The sequence below is a fragment of the Petromyzon marinus genome, chromosome 1 (genome assembly GCF_048934315.1).
Source record: "Petromyzon marinus isolate PM22_M1 ecotype Great Lakes invasive population chromosome 1, UKy_Petmar_22M1.pri1.0, whole genome shotgun sequence".
Lineage (NCBI taxonomy): Eukaryota > Metazoa > Chordata > Hyperoartia > Petromyzontiformes > Petromyzontidae > Petromyzon > Petromyzon marinus.
The window spans coordinates 1,452,544-1,467,759 of record NC_133667.1 but is presented as its reverse complement, the minus strand read 5'-3'; the positions used below and the strand labels follow the sequence as shown (position 1 = coordinate 1,467,759).

The 15,216-nt window shown below is 61.9% G+C and overlaps 1 protein-coding gene across 1 annotated transcript in view; it reads right to left on the bottom strand.

Annotated features, from left to right (window-relative positions):
* Positions 1 to 2,689: 2,689 nt before the first annotated feature.
* LOC116941378 (inter-alpha-trypsin inhibitor heavy chain H3-like) overlaps positions 2,690 to 15,216 on the bottom strand; it is a 30,409-nt gene continuing 17,882 nt past the window's right edge. The window contains exons 10-20 of the mRNA XM_076052075.1: positions 14,183 to 14,308; positions 10,354 to 10,535; positions 9,183 to 9,368; positions 8,610 to 8,749; positions 8,160 to 8,290; positions 7,954 to 8,007; positions 7,279 to 7,392; positions 6,519 to 6,723; positions 5,309 to 5,493; positions 4,786 to 4,900; positions 2,690 to 3,292 (exon numbers count right to left, since the gene is read on the bottom strand). Coding sequence (XP_075908190.1) covers positions 3,145 to 3,292; positions 4,786 to 4,900; positions 5,309 to 5,493; positions 6,519 to 6,723; positions 7,279 to 7,392; positions 7,954 to 8,007; positions 8,160 to 8,290; positions 8,610 to 8,749; positions 9,183 to 9,368; positions 10,354 to 10,535; positions 14,183 to 14,308 — 1,586 coding nt within the window. The 3' untranslated portion in view covers positions 2,690 to 3,144. The remainder of the gene's footprint in view (positions 3,293 to 4,785; positions 4,901 to 5,308; positions 5,494 to 6,518; positions 6,724 to 7,278; positions 7,393 to 7,953; positions 8,008 to 8,159; positions 8,291 to 8,609; positions 8,750 to 9,182; positions 9,369 to 10,353; positions 10,536 to 14,182; positions 14,309 to 15,216) is intronic.

The following is a 15,216-nucleotide window of genomic DNA, read 5'->3' as shown; positions in this document are numbered from 1 at the left end:
CGTGTAGTAGCTACTACTACACCACGTGTAGTAGTAGCTACTACTACACCACGTGTAGTAGTAGCTACTAGTAGCAGCTACTTGTGCTAGGAGGGATAATCCGGCACTGGGCTGTGACGCAGTGTGTCTCTTCCCCCTCGTCGTTGCGAGGAGGGATCGGGGCGAGGTGGCCCCCACACGCCTCACACCACTGGCTCGGGTTTGACAGCAGCAGCAGCACGATGATGATGCTGATGATGATGGGGGGGAGGGTTCTCACCATTTCTTGTCAGGGCGCCAAGTCGCCGATAGCGATCGTCGCGGAGCGCGGAGATGACGGTGGGCGCCGTGATGGCGTTACGTAACCGAAATTTTCAATGATCACACGGAGAGAGGAGAACGTCGAGTTTATAGGGGGTGATGGGGGCGGTGATGGGGGTGATGGCGGTGATGGGGGCGATGGGGGTGATGGCGGTGATGGGGGTGATGGCGGTAATGAGGGTGATGGGGGCGATGGGGGTGATGGCGGTAATGGGGGTGATGGCGGTGATGGGGGTGATGGCGGTAATGGGGGTGATGGCGGTGATGGGGGCGATGGGGGTGATGGCGGTAATGGGGGTGATGGGGGCGATGGGGGTGATGGCGGTAATGGGGGTGATGGGGGCGATGGGGGTGATGGCGATAATGGGGGTGATGGCGGTGATGGGGGTGATGGTGGTGATGGGGGCGATGGCGGTGATGGTGGTGATGGGGGCGATGGTGGTAATGGTGGTGATGGGGGTGATGGCGGTGATGGGGGCGATGGGGGTAATGGTGGTGATGGGGGTAATGGGGGTTATGGCGGTGATGGGGTGATGGTGGTGATGGGGGTGATGGTGGTGATGGTGGCGATGGCGGTGATGGTGGTAATGGGGGTGATGGCGGTGATGGGGGTGATGATGGCGATGGCGGTGATGGGGGTGATGGTGGTGAGGACGGTGATGGGGGCGATGGGGGTAATAGTGGTGATGGGGGTAATGGGGGTGATGGCGGTGATGGGGCGATGGGGGTGATGGTGGTGATGGGGGTGATGATGGTGATGGTGGTAATGGGGTGATGGCAGTGATGGCGGTAATGGGAGTGATGGGGGCAGTGATGGGGGCGATGAGAGAATGTCACGCAAATTTGCACAAGAGCGGCGCGTGCATTGGGCGCTGTTACGCAAAAATGACGATTCGCAGTCCAAGCGCGTCCCTCTCATCTCAATCACTCCGAATCAATGCCCAGCTGTTAACTACCTCGCCTGGTCCGCAGGAGGTCGTGGGTTCGATCCTGACCCAGACGCCTGCTGCTGCTGCTGCTGCTCTATGTTTTTGGAGTTTTGCGGCGTCTCTCTCCCTGTGGTCGCGTGGATTTTTCTCCAGGTACTCCAACTTTTGTTTTTTAACCTCCACATTGAGAGTCGGGCGTCACGCGTTCAGAGTGTTTGGGCTGCTGCTATAATCCCCACTTCGTTGAGCTATCAAGTCGCTTCTGAACAAGAGTTGCATAGCTCAGTGGGCATTCACCCGGTACACGCAATTGTTTTATACGATGCTAGCTGTAACTACCCGGCTTCGCCCGGGATCTTGGATTCACGACGCCCGGCCGCCTTTGTCTCCCCAGTGGCGACGTTCACACAGCAGCAGAGCAGTTACTCGTTTGAGGCTGAGTCGACCTAGGGGAGGCCCAGGAGCGGTTGAAATAATCGTCACCGGTGGTGGCCGTGGGCGGGAATCGAACTCGGGACGCCGGGTTCGTAGCGCGGCGCGCTAACCGCTACGCTACAATGCGTTACGCTTCCACATGCGCGGGTCACGTGACAGACGTGACGTCACAGCTCACTTGCCGTGTAAAATAAATGCATTATTGAGCTCCTCCCCCCCCCTAAAAAAAAGTGTATTTGTATAATGTTTGCATGGTGTACAGTCTGGAAAGTACCCACATGGCAAGTTTCAAGTTTGTTGCATATATGGAGATATACAATTGTTTTAGTTTAGTAAGATGTGTGCAGCGTGTGCAGCTTACCACCAGATGGCACAATACCATCATTGTGAGCCCCATGTCGCGTGACATCGATTCGACTGCGTGACGTCATCGGCGCGCAAGGACGCCCTGACGTCATCGCGCAAGATGAGCCGGCGGGGGGGGGGACGCGTCGTGTTCGCAGTCGGTAGTGCGTGACGTGATGACGTAATTGCAGGTGACGTTCGTGTATACGGTGGTGTGACGTCACAACGCATTGCAGGTGACGTGTGTCCGGCGTTGTGACGTCATAACGTGCAGAGGGGGAGGGGGGTGGTCTCACGGTGGCCGCCGCGAATCACCGCCGCCGTCACCTCCGCCGCCGTCACCACGGGTAACGCCAGCGTCGACCGCCACCATCCACCGGTACCACCGGTGCCACCGGTACCACGCGCCACCTCTACTGCCACCGACAACCACGGCGACGTCACCACGGCGCGTGTGCCAGGCCATGTGCACGTTGAGGCCACGCGAAGTGACGAACGCCCGCTGGCAGGAGGTCACGGGGCAGACCCAGGTGCCACGGGTCGACCGACTGAGATGACTGAAATGACTGGCCGATGCACCGCCTGTGCCCCCTACTGTGCCAACTTGCCACCACCGCCACCGCCACTATTAACACCAACATCAACCGCCACCACAATCACCACCACAATCACCACCACTCTCTCATTGGGCTCTCGGCCGCTTTAATTAAAGGTAACGTAACGTTCACGAATAACAATGAACGTGTTTGATAGAACACAGCCTCGTGGCACAGCGCGTCACAAGCGGGGAAACGTGGCCCACGTGGGGATCCCGCCCAACCCCGCACCGTGCAGCGACAGCATTGGCCGTGACGACCTCTTGACCTTCAGCCTAACCTCGACCTTTATCCCTCGCTCCTACCAACTAGCTCCTTCGGCAGCCCTCCTGAGCTAACTTCCGAATCACCTTTCCCTACCCCCCCCCGCCCCCATTGCTGTCCCCCGAGCCTCGCTGCTCACCGTAACCCCGTGACCCCGTGACCCCGACCCGTGCCTCGGCGTTAACCCCGCCGAGACGCGGGCGGCCTCCGTTCGTGGTCGTCGGTTGACCTCGCGACCCCTGTGCATGGCCCCGCCGCGACCCCACAGCACCCCCTTAGGCCCCGAGGAGAGCCCGACCCAGGAAGCTGAAGATGTCGGGGACGACGTAGTCGGCGTGCCGCCCGTCGATGAAACCCGCGCCGTGGTGGTGGACAAACCAGCAGGACACGTTCCGCGCACCCGTGGGGTCCTCGCGCTCGCCCCTGCCGCACGCGGAGACACGCGCGAGAGACACGCACGAGAGACACGCTCGCACGCGGAGACACAGACGGAGACACGCACGAGAGACACGCACGAGAGACACGCACGAGAGACACGCACGAGAGACACGCACGAGAGACGCTCGCACGTGGGGACACACGTGGAGACACACGCGGAGACACGCACGAGAGACACGCACGAGAGACACGCACGAGAGACACGCGCGCACGTGGAGACACACATGGAGACACACGCGGAGACACGCACGCACGTGGGGGCACACGCAGAGAAAAGCGGAGATACGCGGAGACATGCACGGAGACACGCGCACACGTGGGGACACAGACAGAGACACGCACGCACGCGGGGACACACACAGAGACACGCACGGAGACACGCACGCACGTGGGGACACGCGTGGAGACACGCACGAGAGACACACTCGCACGCGGAGAAACAGACGGAGACACGCGCGAGAGACACGCACGGGGGGGGCAAGCACGCATGTGGAGATGCACACAGAGACAAGCGGAGATACGCGGAGACATGCACGCATGTAGAGACACACGCACGTGGAGACACACACGAAAACAGGCACGGAGGCACGCACGCACGTGGAGACACACACGAAGATACACACAAAGACACACACGGAGGCACGCGCGCACGTGGGGACACACATGGAGATACACGGAGGCACGCACGCACGTGGAGACACGCACGGAGACACGCACGCACGTGGAGACACACACAGAGGCACGCATGCACGTTTGAGACACACACGAAGACACACACAGAGACACACACGGAGGCACGCACGCACGTGGAGACACACACGGAGACACAAACGCACGTGGAGACACACAGAGGCACGCATGCACGTGGAGACACACACGAAGACACACACAGAGACACACACGGAGGCACGCACGCACGTGGAGACACACGGAGACACGCACGGAGACACACACGGAGGCACGCACGGAGGCACGCACGCACGTGGAGACACACACGGAGACACGCACGCACATGAAGATATGCGAAAATACCCGCGCACAATTGAGACGCATGGACGCAGGGACACGCATCGCACGTGGACAAGCATGCAGACTCAGACGCGCATACACCCAGACACGTGTGGAGAAACGCGCACGTGCGGAGACACGCGCGCATGACGCAGACACGCACGCACGTGGAGACGCATGCGTGCACGCACAAGGATCCCCCGCGTTGCCCGTAACAGACTGTCGGGGCAAATGCCGCTAGCGAGCTGCACCTACGAAGGCCGGCACGGCAGGCGAGGGGGTTGGTGGCCAGCGTGATCACGCCCGACCGCCTTTGTCTCCCCGGTGGCGACGTTTACAAAGTGCCGCCGTAGCGTCGGCCGGTCGTGGCACAGGTGGGCCGGCGAGCGCCTCTCGCTGTCACCGACGTCGCTGTGATGTCAAGGTTTAGAGGAGGGTGAAGGAGGTGAGGCTTGGGGGGGGGGCGGCACCTGGTGACGGTCAACGTGTGACCCTTGACCTGCATGTAGGCGTCCACCGTGTTGGGGTCCAGGCCCGGATGCTCCCCCCACACCTTCAGCTCGGGCTCCTCCACCAGGAACTGACCTAGGGGGTCGCCATGGAAACACGGACACGGAACGACGCACACGGTGCGATGTACAAGGACAATGCCCTACGCAGCACGTGGTACAAGGCACGTGGAACGATGTTCACGGCACATTGGTACATTGCACTTATGGCTAATAAGGGCGAGGAGATGGATGGAGCCGTTACCCAGAATGTCGTGCGCACTTCACAGGAAGGGGGAGGGGGGGCGGCAGCAGGTGGTGGAAGTTGGAGGTGCGGTTACCCAGAATGCCGTGCGTACTTTAGGGGAGGGGAGGGGGGGGCAGCAGGTGTGGTTACCCAGAATGCCGTGCGTACTTTAGGGGAGGGGAGGGGCAGCAGGTGTGGTTACCCAGAATGCCGTGCGTAATTTAGAGGAGGGGAGGGGGGGGCAGCAGGTGTGGTTACCCAGCAGGCCGTGCGTGCTGGGAGAGAGTCGGCCGGGGTCGGCGACGTAGACCCCGAGGTAGTCGCGGTGCTCCGGGTGTCCCGGCCACACGCGGTGCAGCCGCACGCTCAGCAGCGTGCCGGTGGGCAGCCGCAGCTCCAGCACCTCGAGGTAGCGGCCACGCGGCGCCATCTTCAGCGTGAGACTGGGCACAGCGCCGGCGGATGGGCGGGCGGGCGGGGTGGGGGGGGGACGTGAGCGTCACCGCAGACGCGGGGGGCCAGGGCCCCCAATCCCCCCCAATCCCCCACCCCCACTCTCACCGGTGTTCGTGAGCACGACGCACATGGGGGTGGAAAGCTCAACATACTTACCACCGTATTAACACGCAACGGAACCAGGTGCTCATTTGAGGCCGAGTCGACCCAGGGGAGTCCGCCAAGACCGGTTCAGATTCATCGTGAACTGGTGTTGGCCGTGCGAGCGGGAATCGAACCTCTGGTCACCGGGTTCGTAGCACAGCAGCCCCGTGCTAACCAAGGCGCCACCGCTCCCCATACGCAACAACCCCCCCCCCCCCCCCATATAGCCTTCAACAGACTGTTAGGGCAAGTGCTGTCAGCGAGCACCTATAGACACGCGTGCGCCTTCGATCAGCACGGGTGGTTACGTACGGCGTGAAAGAAGTTCAACATGCACACGCGTGCGTTCACATACCTACGCACGCATACGCGCACACACGCGTTCACACATACGCACGTACACGCATCGCAAACACACGCGCACACGCACAAACGCGTACATGCACACACGCACACACGCATACGTACACAAACACGTACACACATGCACGCGCGCGCATACACACAAACACACATACACACGAACACACGCACACACACGCGTACACACGAACACGCGTACACACAAACACGCGTACACACAAACACACGTGCACACAAACACACGTACACACAAACACACGTGCACACAAACACACGTACACACGAACACACGTACACACAAACACACGTACACGCGAACACACGTGCACACGAACACACGTACACACAAACACACGTACACGCAAACACACGTACACACAAACACACGTACACACGAACACACGTACACACAAACACACGCACACACAAACACACGTACACACAAACGCGTACAAGCACACACGTACACACACGCACACACGTACACACGAACACGCGTACACACCCGACCCTCTCGAGTGTGATGTTCCCGCCCCAGGGCAGGCTCGTGGAGCCGTGGGCGTCCGTGAGTCGCACGCCCTCCGTCGTGGCCTCCAGCCGCACGCCGGCCACCCCCACGCGGACGCCCACGCGCCCGAAGTAGGTGGCCATCTTGTGCGTGCGCTCGTCGGCGCGCTTCGCCGCCACCAGCTCGGCGTCCACCGCCAGCCCTGCCCCACGTCACGCACACGCAGTGCCACCAACGTCACACACAGTGCCACCAACGTCACACACAGTGCCACCAACGTCACACACAGTGCCACCAACGTCACACACAGTGCCACCAACGTCACACACACACAGTGCCACCAACGTCACACACAGTGCCACCAACGTCACACACACACAGTGCCACCAACGTCACACACAGTGCCACCAACGTCACACACACGCAGTGCCACCAACGTCACACACGCACAGTGCCACCAACGTCACACACACGCAGTGCCGACGTCACACACACGCAGTGCCGACGTCACCACCACCACCACACACACGCAGTGCCAACGTCACGCACGCGCAGTGCCGACGTCACCACCACCACCACACACTCACAGTGCCAACGTCACCACCACCACACTCGCAGTGCCAACGTCACCACCACCACACACTCGCAGTGCCGACGTCACCACCACCACCACACACTCGCAGTGCCCACGTGGGTGGTGGGGGGGGCGGTGGTGGGTGGTAGTGGGGGGGGCGGTGGTGGTGGGGGGGGGGGTCACCGTTGGTGGGGTCGTCGATGAGGTTGACGATCGTGCCCGGCTCCTCGTCGATGTTGAAGCAAATCTTCTGCTGCTGCCCGGGCAGCTCCACCACCACGTGCGGGTCATTGTCCACTAATAAGCGACGCGCACACACACACGTGACATACACACACGTGACACACACACACGTGACACACACACACGGTGACACACACACACGGTGACACACACACACAGCGTGACACACACACACACGTGACACACACACAGCGTGACACACACACACGTGACACACACACACAGCGTGACACACACACACAGCGTGACACACACACACAGCGTGACACACACACACACACGTGACACACACACACACGTGACACACACACACGGTGACACACACACACACACACACGTGACACGTGTTGGTGGTGGTTGTAGTGGTGGTGGTTGTGATTGTGGTGGTCGTGGTGGTGGTTGTGATTGTGGTCGTGGTGGTGGCGGTTGTCGTGGTAGTGGTGGTGGTGGTGGTCGTGGTGGTGATGGTGGTGGTAGTAGTGGTTGTGGTGGTAGTGATTGTGTATGTGGTTGTGGTCGTGGTGGTTGTGATTGTGGTGGTGGTGGTCGTGGTCGTAGTGGTGGTTGTAGTGGTAGTGGTTGTGGTGGTCGTGGTGGTGGTGGTGGGAGCTTTACCGAAGGTGCTTGGACGCTTGGCTGAGTTTTTTTCAAGTTTCTTGGCAGTAGGCGCTGCAGAGAGAAGGGAGGAAAAGCCGACGAGCACAGCCAACGCTGCTACCACCCTCACCCCCTCCATCCCCACGCGTCCCCGCCTGTCGAGCCCTCTGCCCCGTGACGCTCCGTGCCCCCCCCCCCCCGTGTCACCCCGTGTCCCCCCGTACCCTGCTTGCGAGGCCGAGGGGGTTTGGTGATGACCATGGATGTGAGAGGGGTCACGAAGCCGTACTTCAGCGACAGCTCCAGCGCCCGTGCCGTGGCGTTCCCCTTCTCCTCCTCGTCCTGGGTGATGCTCCTGGCACGCGGCAGGGTGAGTGGGCGAGCGGATGGGTGGGCGGGCGAGCGGATGGGTGGGCGGGCGAGCGAGTGGATGGGTGAGCGAGCGGATGGGTGGGCGGGCGAGCGAGTGGATGGGTAAGCGAGCGGATGGGTGGGCGGGCGAGCGGATGGGTGAGCGAGCGGATGGGTGGGTGGGCGAGCGGATGGGTGGGTGGGTGGGCGAGCGGATGGGTGGGCGGGCGAGCGGATGGGTGGGTGGGCGGGCGAGTGGATGGGTGAGCGAGCGGATGGGTGAGCGAGCGGATGGGTGAGCGAGCTGGGCGTTTGGCGCTCACCTGCGCTCCAGCAGGTGCTTGATGGTGAGGTAGGCCCACAGCCGCTCGGTGAACTCCCCGAAGATGAACTTGGTGCGGTCGTCCGGGGAGGTCTGCCTCTGCGTGGGGGTCTCCTTGGTCAGCGTCAGGTCACCGGCCTCCTGCGCAAGGGGTGGCGGAGTGGGGGGGGAGGGGTCGCAAGGGTTAGCGTGATGCCAAGGGTGTCAGGGATCGTGGGGGTTAGAATTGACGCGGGGGTGGGAGGGTTGCAGGTGTCAATTGGACACCGCGGGGGGTACAGTGGGAACGCCGGGGTCAGGGCGATCCGACGGGGCCAAGGGGTCAAGGGGCCGGAGGTCAAAAAGGGTGAAAGGGGGGGGGTGGCAATGGAGAAGAGAGTCAAGGAGTCAGGGAGGCAAGCGTCAGGGTCGAGGGTCAGGGAGTCGAGGGTCAAGGGTCAAGGACGGAGGGGGCGAAAGGCTCGGGGCTCGAGGGGCGTGCGCGTCACGGCTTGAAAGGGTCGAAGGGCGATGGTCAGGGGTCACGGGGTGGGTGGTGGGGGACAAGGGGGGTAGGATGGAGGGGGGGGCTGACCGCGCGGGCCTCCACGGTGGCGCCGAGCGCCTGCAGGCTGTTGTCGGCGAGGCGCCCGGCCACCACGATCTCCGTGCCGTCGAAGAAGTTGTCGAAGTCGGTGCGCGTGACGTCGCTCACCGCCCCGGGCGGGTAGCTCACGTGGAGCCGCGCCAGCAGCGGCGTCGCCACCTCCTGGTAGAAGCCCTGGGCGCCCGCGGCGGAGACAAAAGATCCAGACCCCGCTTAGGAGGCCTCGACAGGCCGAGGGCCGTCCGCGGCGAGGGCCGTTCACGGGCGAGGGCCCCGCGCGGCAAAGCGGCGCGTGGCCGCGCGGGGCCTACCGCGAGGCCGCGCGGGGCCTACCGCGAGGCCGCCGAGCTTCCCTTCTCGCGACGTTGGTGACTCACGACTCACGGCGGCGACGACGGCGGCGGCGGCGGCGATTTACGTTCGCAAGGCGCCGTGTTTCACCCGTGAGTCCGCGCCACCAATGCGCCGCGTACGGAAGAGGCCAGGGACGTAAGCAAGAGCCGGCCCGGGGTGCACGGACAGGACGAGGCGCTGCGGGCGGGGGGGGTGCGGGTGTTGCGGGCGTGGGGGTAACGGCCCAGTTCCAAGGGGTGACTTTCCACCGAGGGCACGGGTTGAGCGGCTCCCGCGACGCCGATTGTTGTCGGGGGCGAAAAGCTCCCCGCGGTGTGGGAGGCCAAGCGAACAAAACGCCCCGCCGAAGACGCCGAGCCGCGGGCCATCGAACCGATCGATAAAAAAAAGATTCTCCGGGCGCGCGGAAAATCCCGGCCGCGGAACGACGGCGGCGATGGCGATGACGATGACGGCAGCGATGCGATGGCGATGACGGGCGGCGATGCGATGCGATGCGATGGCGATGACGATGACGGCAGCGATGCGATCCGTGACGGAGGAACGGGGCGACGCTGGAACGTAAAACCGCCGCGGCCTGCGCTGCTTCAACGAAGGAGGACGATGAGAAGGAACAGCGACACGACGCGAACTCTCTCTCTCTCACTGCTGAAGCCCTCTCCCCCTCTCTCTCGTGATGACAGCAGCAGCAGCAGCTCCAACATTTACATTCAGACGGTGAACCACATCGCCGCCGCCGCCGCCGCCGCCTTCATCGTGCGCAGGAACAGATGAGAGTCGCGATGGCCGTGCGGCCGACTCTCGCCTGCAGCTGCAGCGGAGCGTCGGCGTTCTCGTAGATGCGCCGCGCCAGGCCGCCGTTCTCGAGCGCCATGCGCTCCAGGAAGTTGTAGTCCAGGTACTGGCCGAACCCCAGGCAGAAGAGAGACGCCTCCCCAGCCAGCGCCATGCGCACGTTGTCTCGGATCTGCCCCAGGTCCCTCACTCCTGCAGCACCGCCACACGGGGTCACCGCCACACGGGGTCACCGCGACAACCGCGACACGGCGTAGGGTCAGCTCGGGTCACACGGTCGGGTGGGTAGGGATCAGCTGAGGTCACACAGTTGGGTGGGTAAGGGTCAGCTGAGGTCACACGGTCGGGTGGGTAGGGGTCAGCTGAGGTCGCACAGTCAGGTGAGTAGGGGTCACCTGAGGTCACACAGTTGGGTGGGTAGGGGTCAGCTGAGGTCACACAGTCGGGTGAGTTGGGGTCAGCTGAGGTCGGGTCGCGTTAGGGAAGGTTGGGGCAACGTTGCAGGGAGGAAGATTCAGGTAGGTTCAGGTCAAGTGAGGACGCATCAGGGTATGTCAAGCGAGGACGGGTGAGGTTGGGTGAGGACTGGTGAGGTTGGGTGAGGTTGGGTGAGGTCGGGTGAGGTTGGGTGAGGACTGGTGAGGTTGGGTGAGGTTGGGTGAGGTTGGGTGAGGACTGGTGAGGTTGGGTGAGGACGGGTGAGGACGGGTGAGGTTGGGTGAGGACTGGTAAGGTTGGGTGAGGACTGGTGAGGTTGAGTGAGGACTGGTGAGGTTGGGTGAGGTTGGGTGAGGTTGGGTGAGGACGGGTGAGGACGGGTAAGGACGGGTGAGGTTGGGTGAGGTGGGGTGAGGTTGGGTGAGGTTGGGTGAGGTGGGGTGAGGTGGGGTGAGGTGGGGTGAGGTTGGGTGAGGTTGGGTGAGGTGGGGTGAGGTTGGGTGAGGTTGGGTGAGGACTGGTGAGGTTGGGTGAGGTTAGGTGAGGTTGGGTGAGGACGGGTGAGGACGGGTGAGGTTGGGTGAGGACGGGGGAGGTTGGGTGAGGACGGGTGAGGACGGGTGAGGTTGGGTGAGGTTGGGTGAGGGTGGGTGAGGTTGGTGAGGTTGGGTGAGGACGGGTGAGGTTGGGTGAGGTTGGGTGAGGTTGGGTGAGGACGGGTGAACTTGGGTGAGGACGGGTGAGGTTGGGTGAGGTTGGGTGAGGACGGGTGAGGTTGGGTGAGGTTGGGTGAGGACGGGTGAGGTTGGGTGAGGACTGGTGAGGTTGGGTGAGGTTAGGTGAGGTTGGGTGAGGACGGGTGAGGACGGGTGAGGTTGGGTGAGGACGGGGGAGGTTGGGTGAGGACGGGTGAGGACGGGTGAGGTTGGGTGAGGTTGGGTGAGGGTGGGTGAGGTTGGGTGAGGACGGGTGAGGTTGGGTGAGGTTGGGTGAGGTTGGGTGAGGACGTGTGAGGTTGGGTGAGGACGGGTGAGGACGGGTGAGGTTGGGTGAGGTTGGGTGAGGGTGGGTGAGGTTGGGTGAAGACTGGTGAGGTTGGGTGAGGACGGGTGAGGTTGGGTGAGGTTGGGTGAGGTTTGGTGAGGTTGGGTGAGGACTGGTGAGGTTGGTGAGGATTGGTGAGGTTGGGTGAGGGTGGGTGAGGTTGGGTGAGGTTGGGTGAGGACTGGTGAGGTTGGGTGAGGTTGGGTGAGGTTGGTGAAGTTGGGTGAGGACTGGTGAGGTTGGTGAGGACGGGTGAGGTTGGTGAGGTTGGGTGAGGTTGGGTGAGGTTGGGTGAGGACTGGTGAGGTTGGGTGAGGTTGGGTGAGGGTGGGTGAGGTTGGGTGAGGTTGGGTGAGGACTGGTGAGGTTGGTGAGGACGGGTGAGGTTGGTGACGTTGGTGAGGTTGGGTGAGGTTGGTGAGGTTGGGTGAGGTTGGTGAGGTTGGGTGAGGTTGGGTGAGGGTGGGTGAGGTTGGGTGAGGTTGGGTGAGGTTGGTGAGGTTGGGTGAGGACTGGTGAGGTTGGTGAGGACGGGTGAGGTTGGGTGACGTTGGTGAGGTTGGGTGACGTTGGTGAGGTTGGGTGAGGTTGGGTGAGGTTGGGTGAGGACGGGTGAGGACGGGTGAGGTCGGGTGAGGACGGGTGAGGTCACGTGAGGTTGGGTGAGGACGGGTGAGGACGGGTGAGGTTGGGTGAGGTTGGGTGAGGTTGGGTGAGGACGGGTGAGGTTGGGTGAGGACGGGTGAGGGTGGGTGAGGTTGGGTGAGGACTGGTGAGGTTGGGTGAGGTTGGGTGAGGACGGGTGAGGTTGGGTGAGGACTGGTGAGGTTGGGTGAGGACTGGTGAGGTTGGGTGAGGACGGGTGAGGACGGGTGAGGTTGGGTGAGGACGGGGGAGGTTGGGTGAGGACGGGTGAGGACGGGTGAGGTTGGGTGAGGTTGGGTGAGGGTGGGTGAGGTTGGTGAGGTTGGGTGAGGACGGGTGAGGTTGGGTGAGGTTGGGTGAGGACGTGTGAGGTTGGGTGAGGACGGGTGAGGACGGGTGAGGTTGGGTGAGGTTGGGTGAGGGTGGGTGAGGTTGGGTGAAGACTGGTGAGGTTGGGTGAGGACGGGTGAGGTTGGGTGAGGTTGGGTGAGGTTTGGTGAGGACTGGTGAGGTTGGTGAGGATTGGTGAGGTTGGGTGAGGGTGGGTGAGGTTGGGTGAGGTTGGGTGAGGACTGGTGAGGTTGGGTGAGGTTGGGTGAGGTTGGTGAAGTTGGGTGAGGACTGGTGAGGTTGGTGAGGACGGGTGAGGTTGGGTGAGGTTGGTGAGGTTGGGTGAGGTTGGGTGAGGTTGGGTGAGGACTGGTGAGGTTGGGTGAGGTTGGGTGAGGTTGGTGAGGTTGGGTGAGGTTGGGTGAGGGTGGGTGAGGTTGGGTGAGGTTGGTGAGGTTGGGTGAGGACTGGTGAGGTTGGTGAGGACGGGTGAGGTTGGTGACGTTGGTGAGGTTGGGTGAGGTTGGTGAGGTTGGGTGAGGTTGGGTGAGGTTGGGTGAGGTTGGGTGAGGGTGGGTGAGGTTGGGTGAGGTTGGTGAGGTTGGGTGAGGACTGGTGAGGTTGGTGAGGACGGGTGAGGTTGGGTGACGTTGGTGAGGTTGGGTGAGGTTGGGTGAGGGTGGGTGAGGTTGGGTGAGGTTGGTGAGGTTGGGTGAGGACTGGTGAGGTTGGTGAGGACGGGTGAGGTTGGGTGACGTTGGTGAGGTTGGGTGAGGTTGGGTGAGGTGGGTGAGGACGGGTGAGGTTGGGTGAGGTTGGGTGAGGACTGGTGAGGTTGGGTGAGGTTGGGTGAGGTTGGGTGAGGGTGGGTGAGGTTGGGTGAGGACTGGTGAGGTTGGGTGAGGTTGGGTGAGGTTGGTGAGGTTGGGTGAGGTTGGGTGAGGTTGGTGAGGTTGGGTGAGGTTGGGTGAGGGTGGGTGAGGTTGGGTGAGGTTGGTGAGGTTGGGTGAGGACTGGTGAGGTTGGTGAGGACGGGTGAGGTTGGGTGACGTTGGTGAGGTTGGGTGAGGTTGGGTGAGGTGGGTGAGGACGGGTGAGGTTGGGTGAGGTTGGGTGAGGACTGGTGAGGTTGGGTGAGGTTGGGTGAGGTTGGGTGAGGGTGGGTGAGGTTGGGTGAGGACTGGTGAGGTTGGGTGAGGTTGGGTGAGGACTGGTGAGGTTGGGTGAGGTTGGGTGAGGTTGGTTGAGGTTGGGTGAGGTTGGGTGAGGACTGGTGAGGTTGGGTGAGGACTGGTGAGGTTGAGTGAGGTTGGGTGAGGACTGGTGAGGACTGGTGAGGTTGGTGAGGACGGGTGAGGTTGGGTGAGCTCACGGCGCCTCACCGACTGTGGGGTCCCCGTCGGTGAGCAGGACGATGAGCGACGCCGAGTTGCGTGGCAGAGTCTCGTCTCGATGTGCTCGCCGCAGCATGGCGCTGCCTGCCAGCACCGCGTCGTTGATGTTCGTGGCTGCGGCGACGGGGTGACACGTGTTAGTGACACGTGTTAGTGACACGGTGACACGTGTTAGTGACACGGTGACACGTGTTAGTGACACGGTGACACGAGTTGCGTGGCAGAGTCTCGTCTCGATGTGCTCGCCGCAGCATGGCGCTGCCTGCCAGCACCGCGTCGATGATGTTCGTGGCTCCGGCGACGGGGTGGCACGTGTTAGTGACACGGTGACACGTGTTAGTGACACGTGTTAGTGAGTGACACGTGTTAGTGACACGGTGACACGTGTTAGTGACACGTGTTAGTGACACGTGTTAGTGACAGGGTGACACGTGTTAGTGACACGGTGACACGTGTTAGTGACACGTGTTAGTGACACGTGTTAGTGACACGGTGACACGTGTTAGTGACACGGTGACACGGTGACACGTGTTAGTGACATGGTGACACGTGTTAGTGACACGTGTTAGTGACACGGTGACACGTGTTAGTGACACGGTGACATGGTGACACGTGTTAGTGACACGGTGACACGTGTTAGTGACACGGTGACACGTGTTAGTGACACGTGTTAGTGACACGGTGACACGTGTTAGTGACACGTGTTAGTGACACGGTGACACGTGTTAGTGACACGTGTTAGTGACACGTGTTAGTGACAGGGTGACACGTGTTAGTGACACGGTGACACGTGTTAGTGACACGTGTTAGTGACACGTGTTAGTGACACGTGTTAGTGACACGGTGACACGTGTTAGTGACACGGTGACACGGTGACACGTGTTAGTGACATGGTGACACGTGTTAGTGACACGTGTTAGTGACACGGTGACACGTGTTAGTGACACGGTGACATGGTGACACGTGTTAGTGACACGGTGACACGTGTTAGTGACACGGTGACACGTGTTAGTGACACGGTG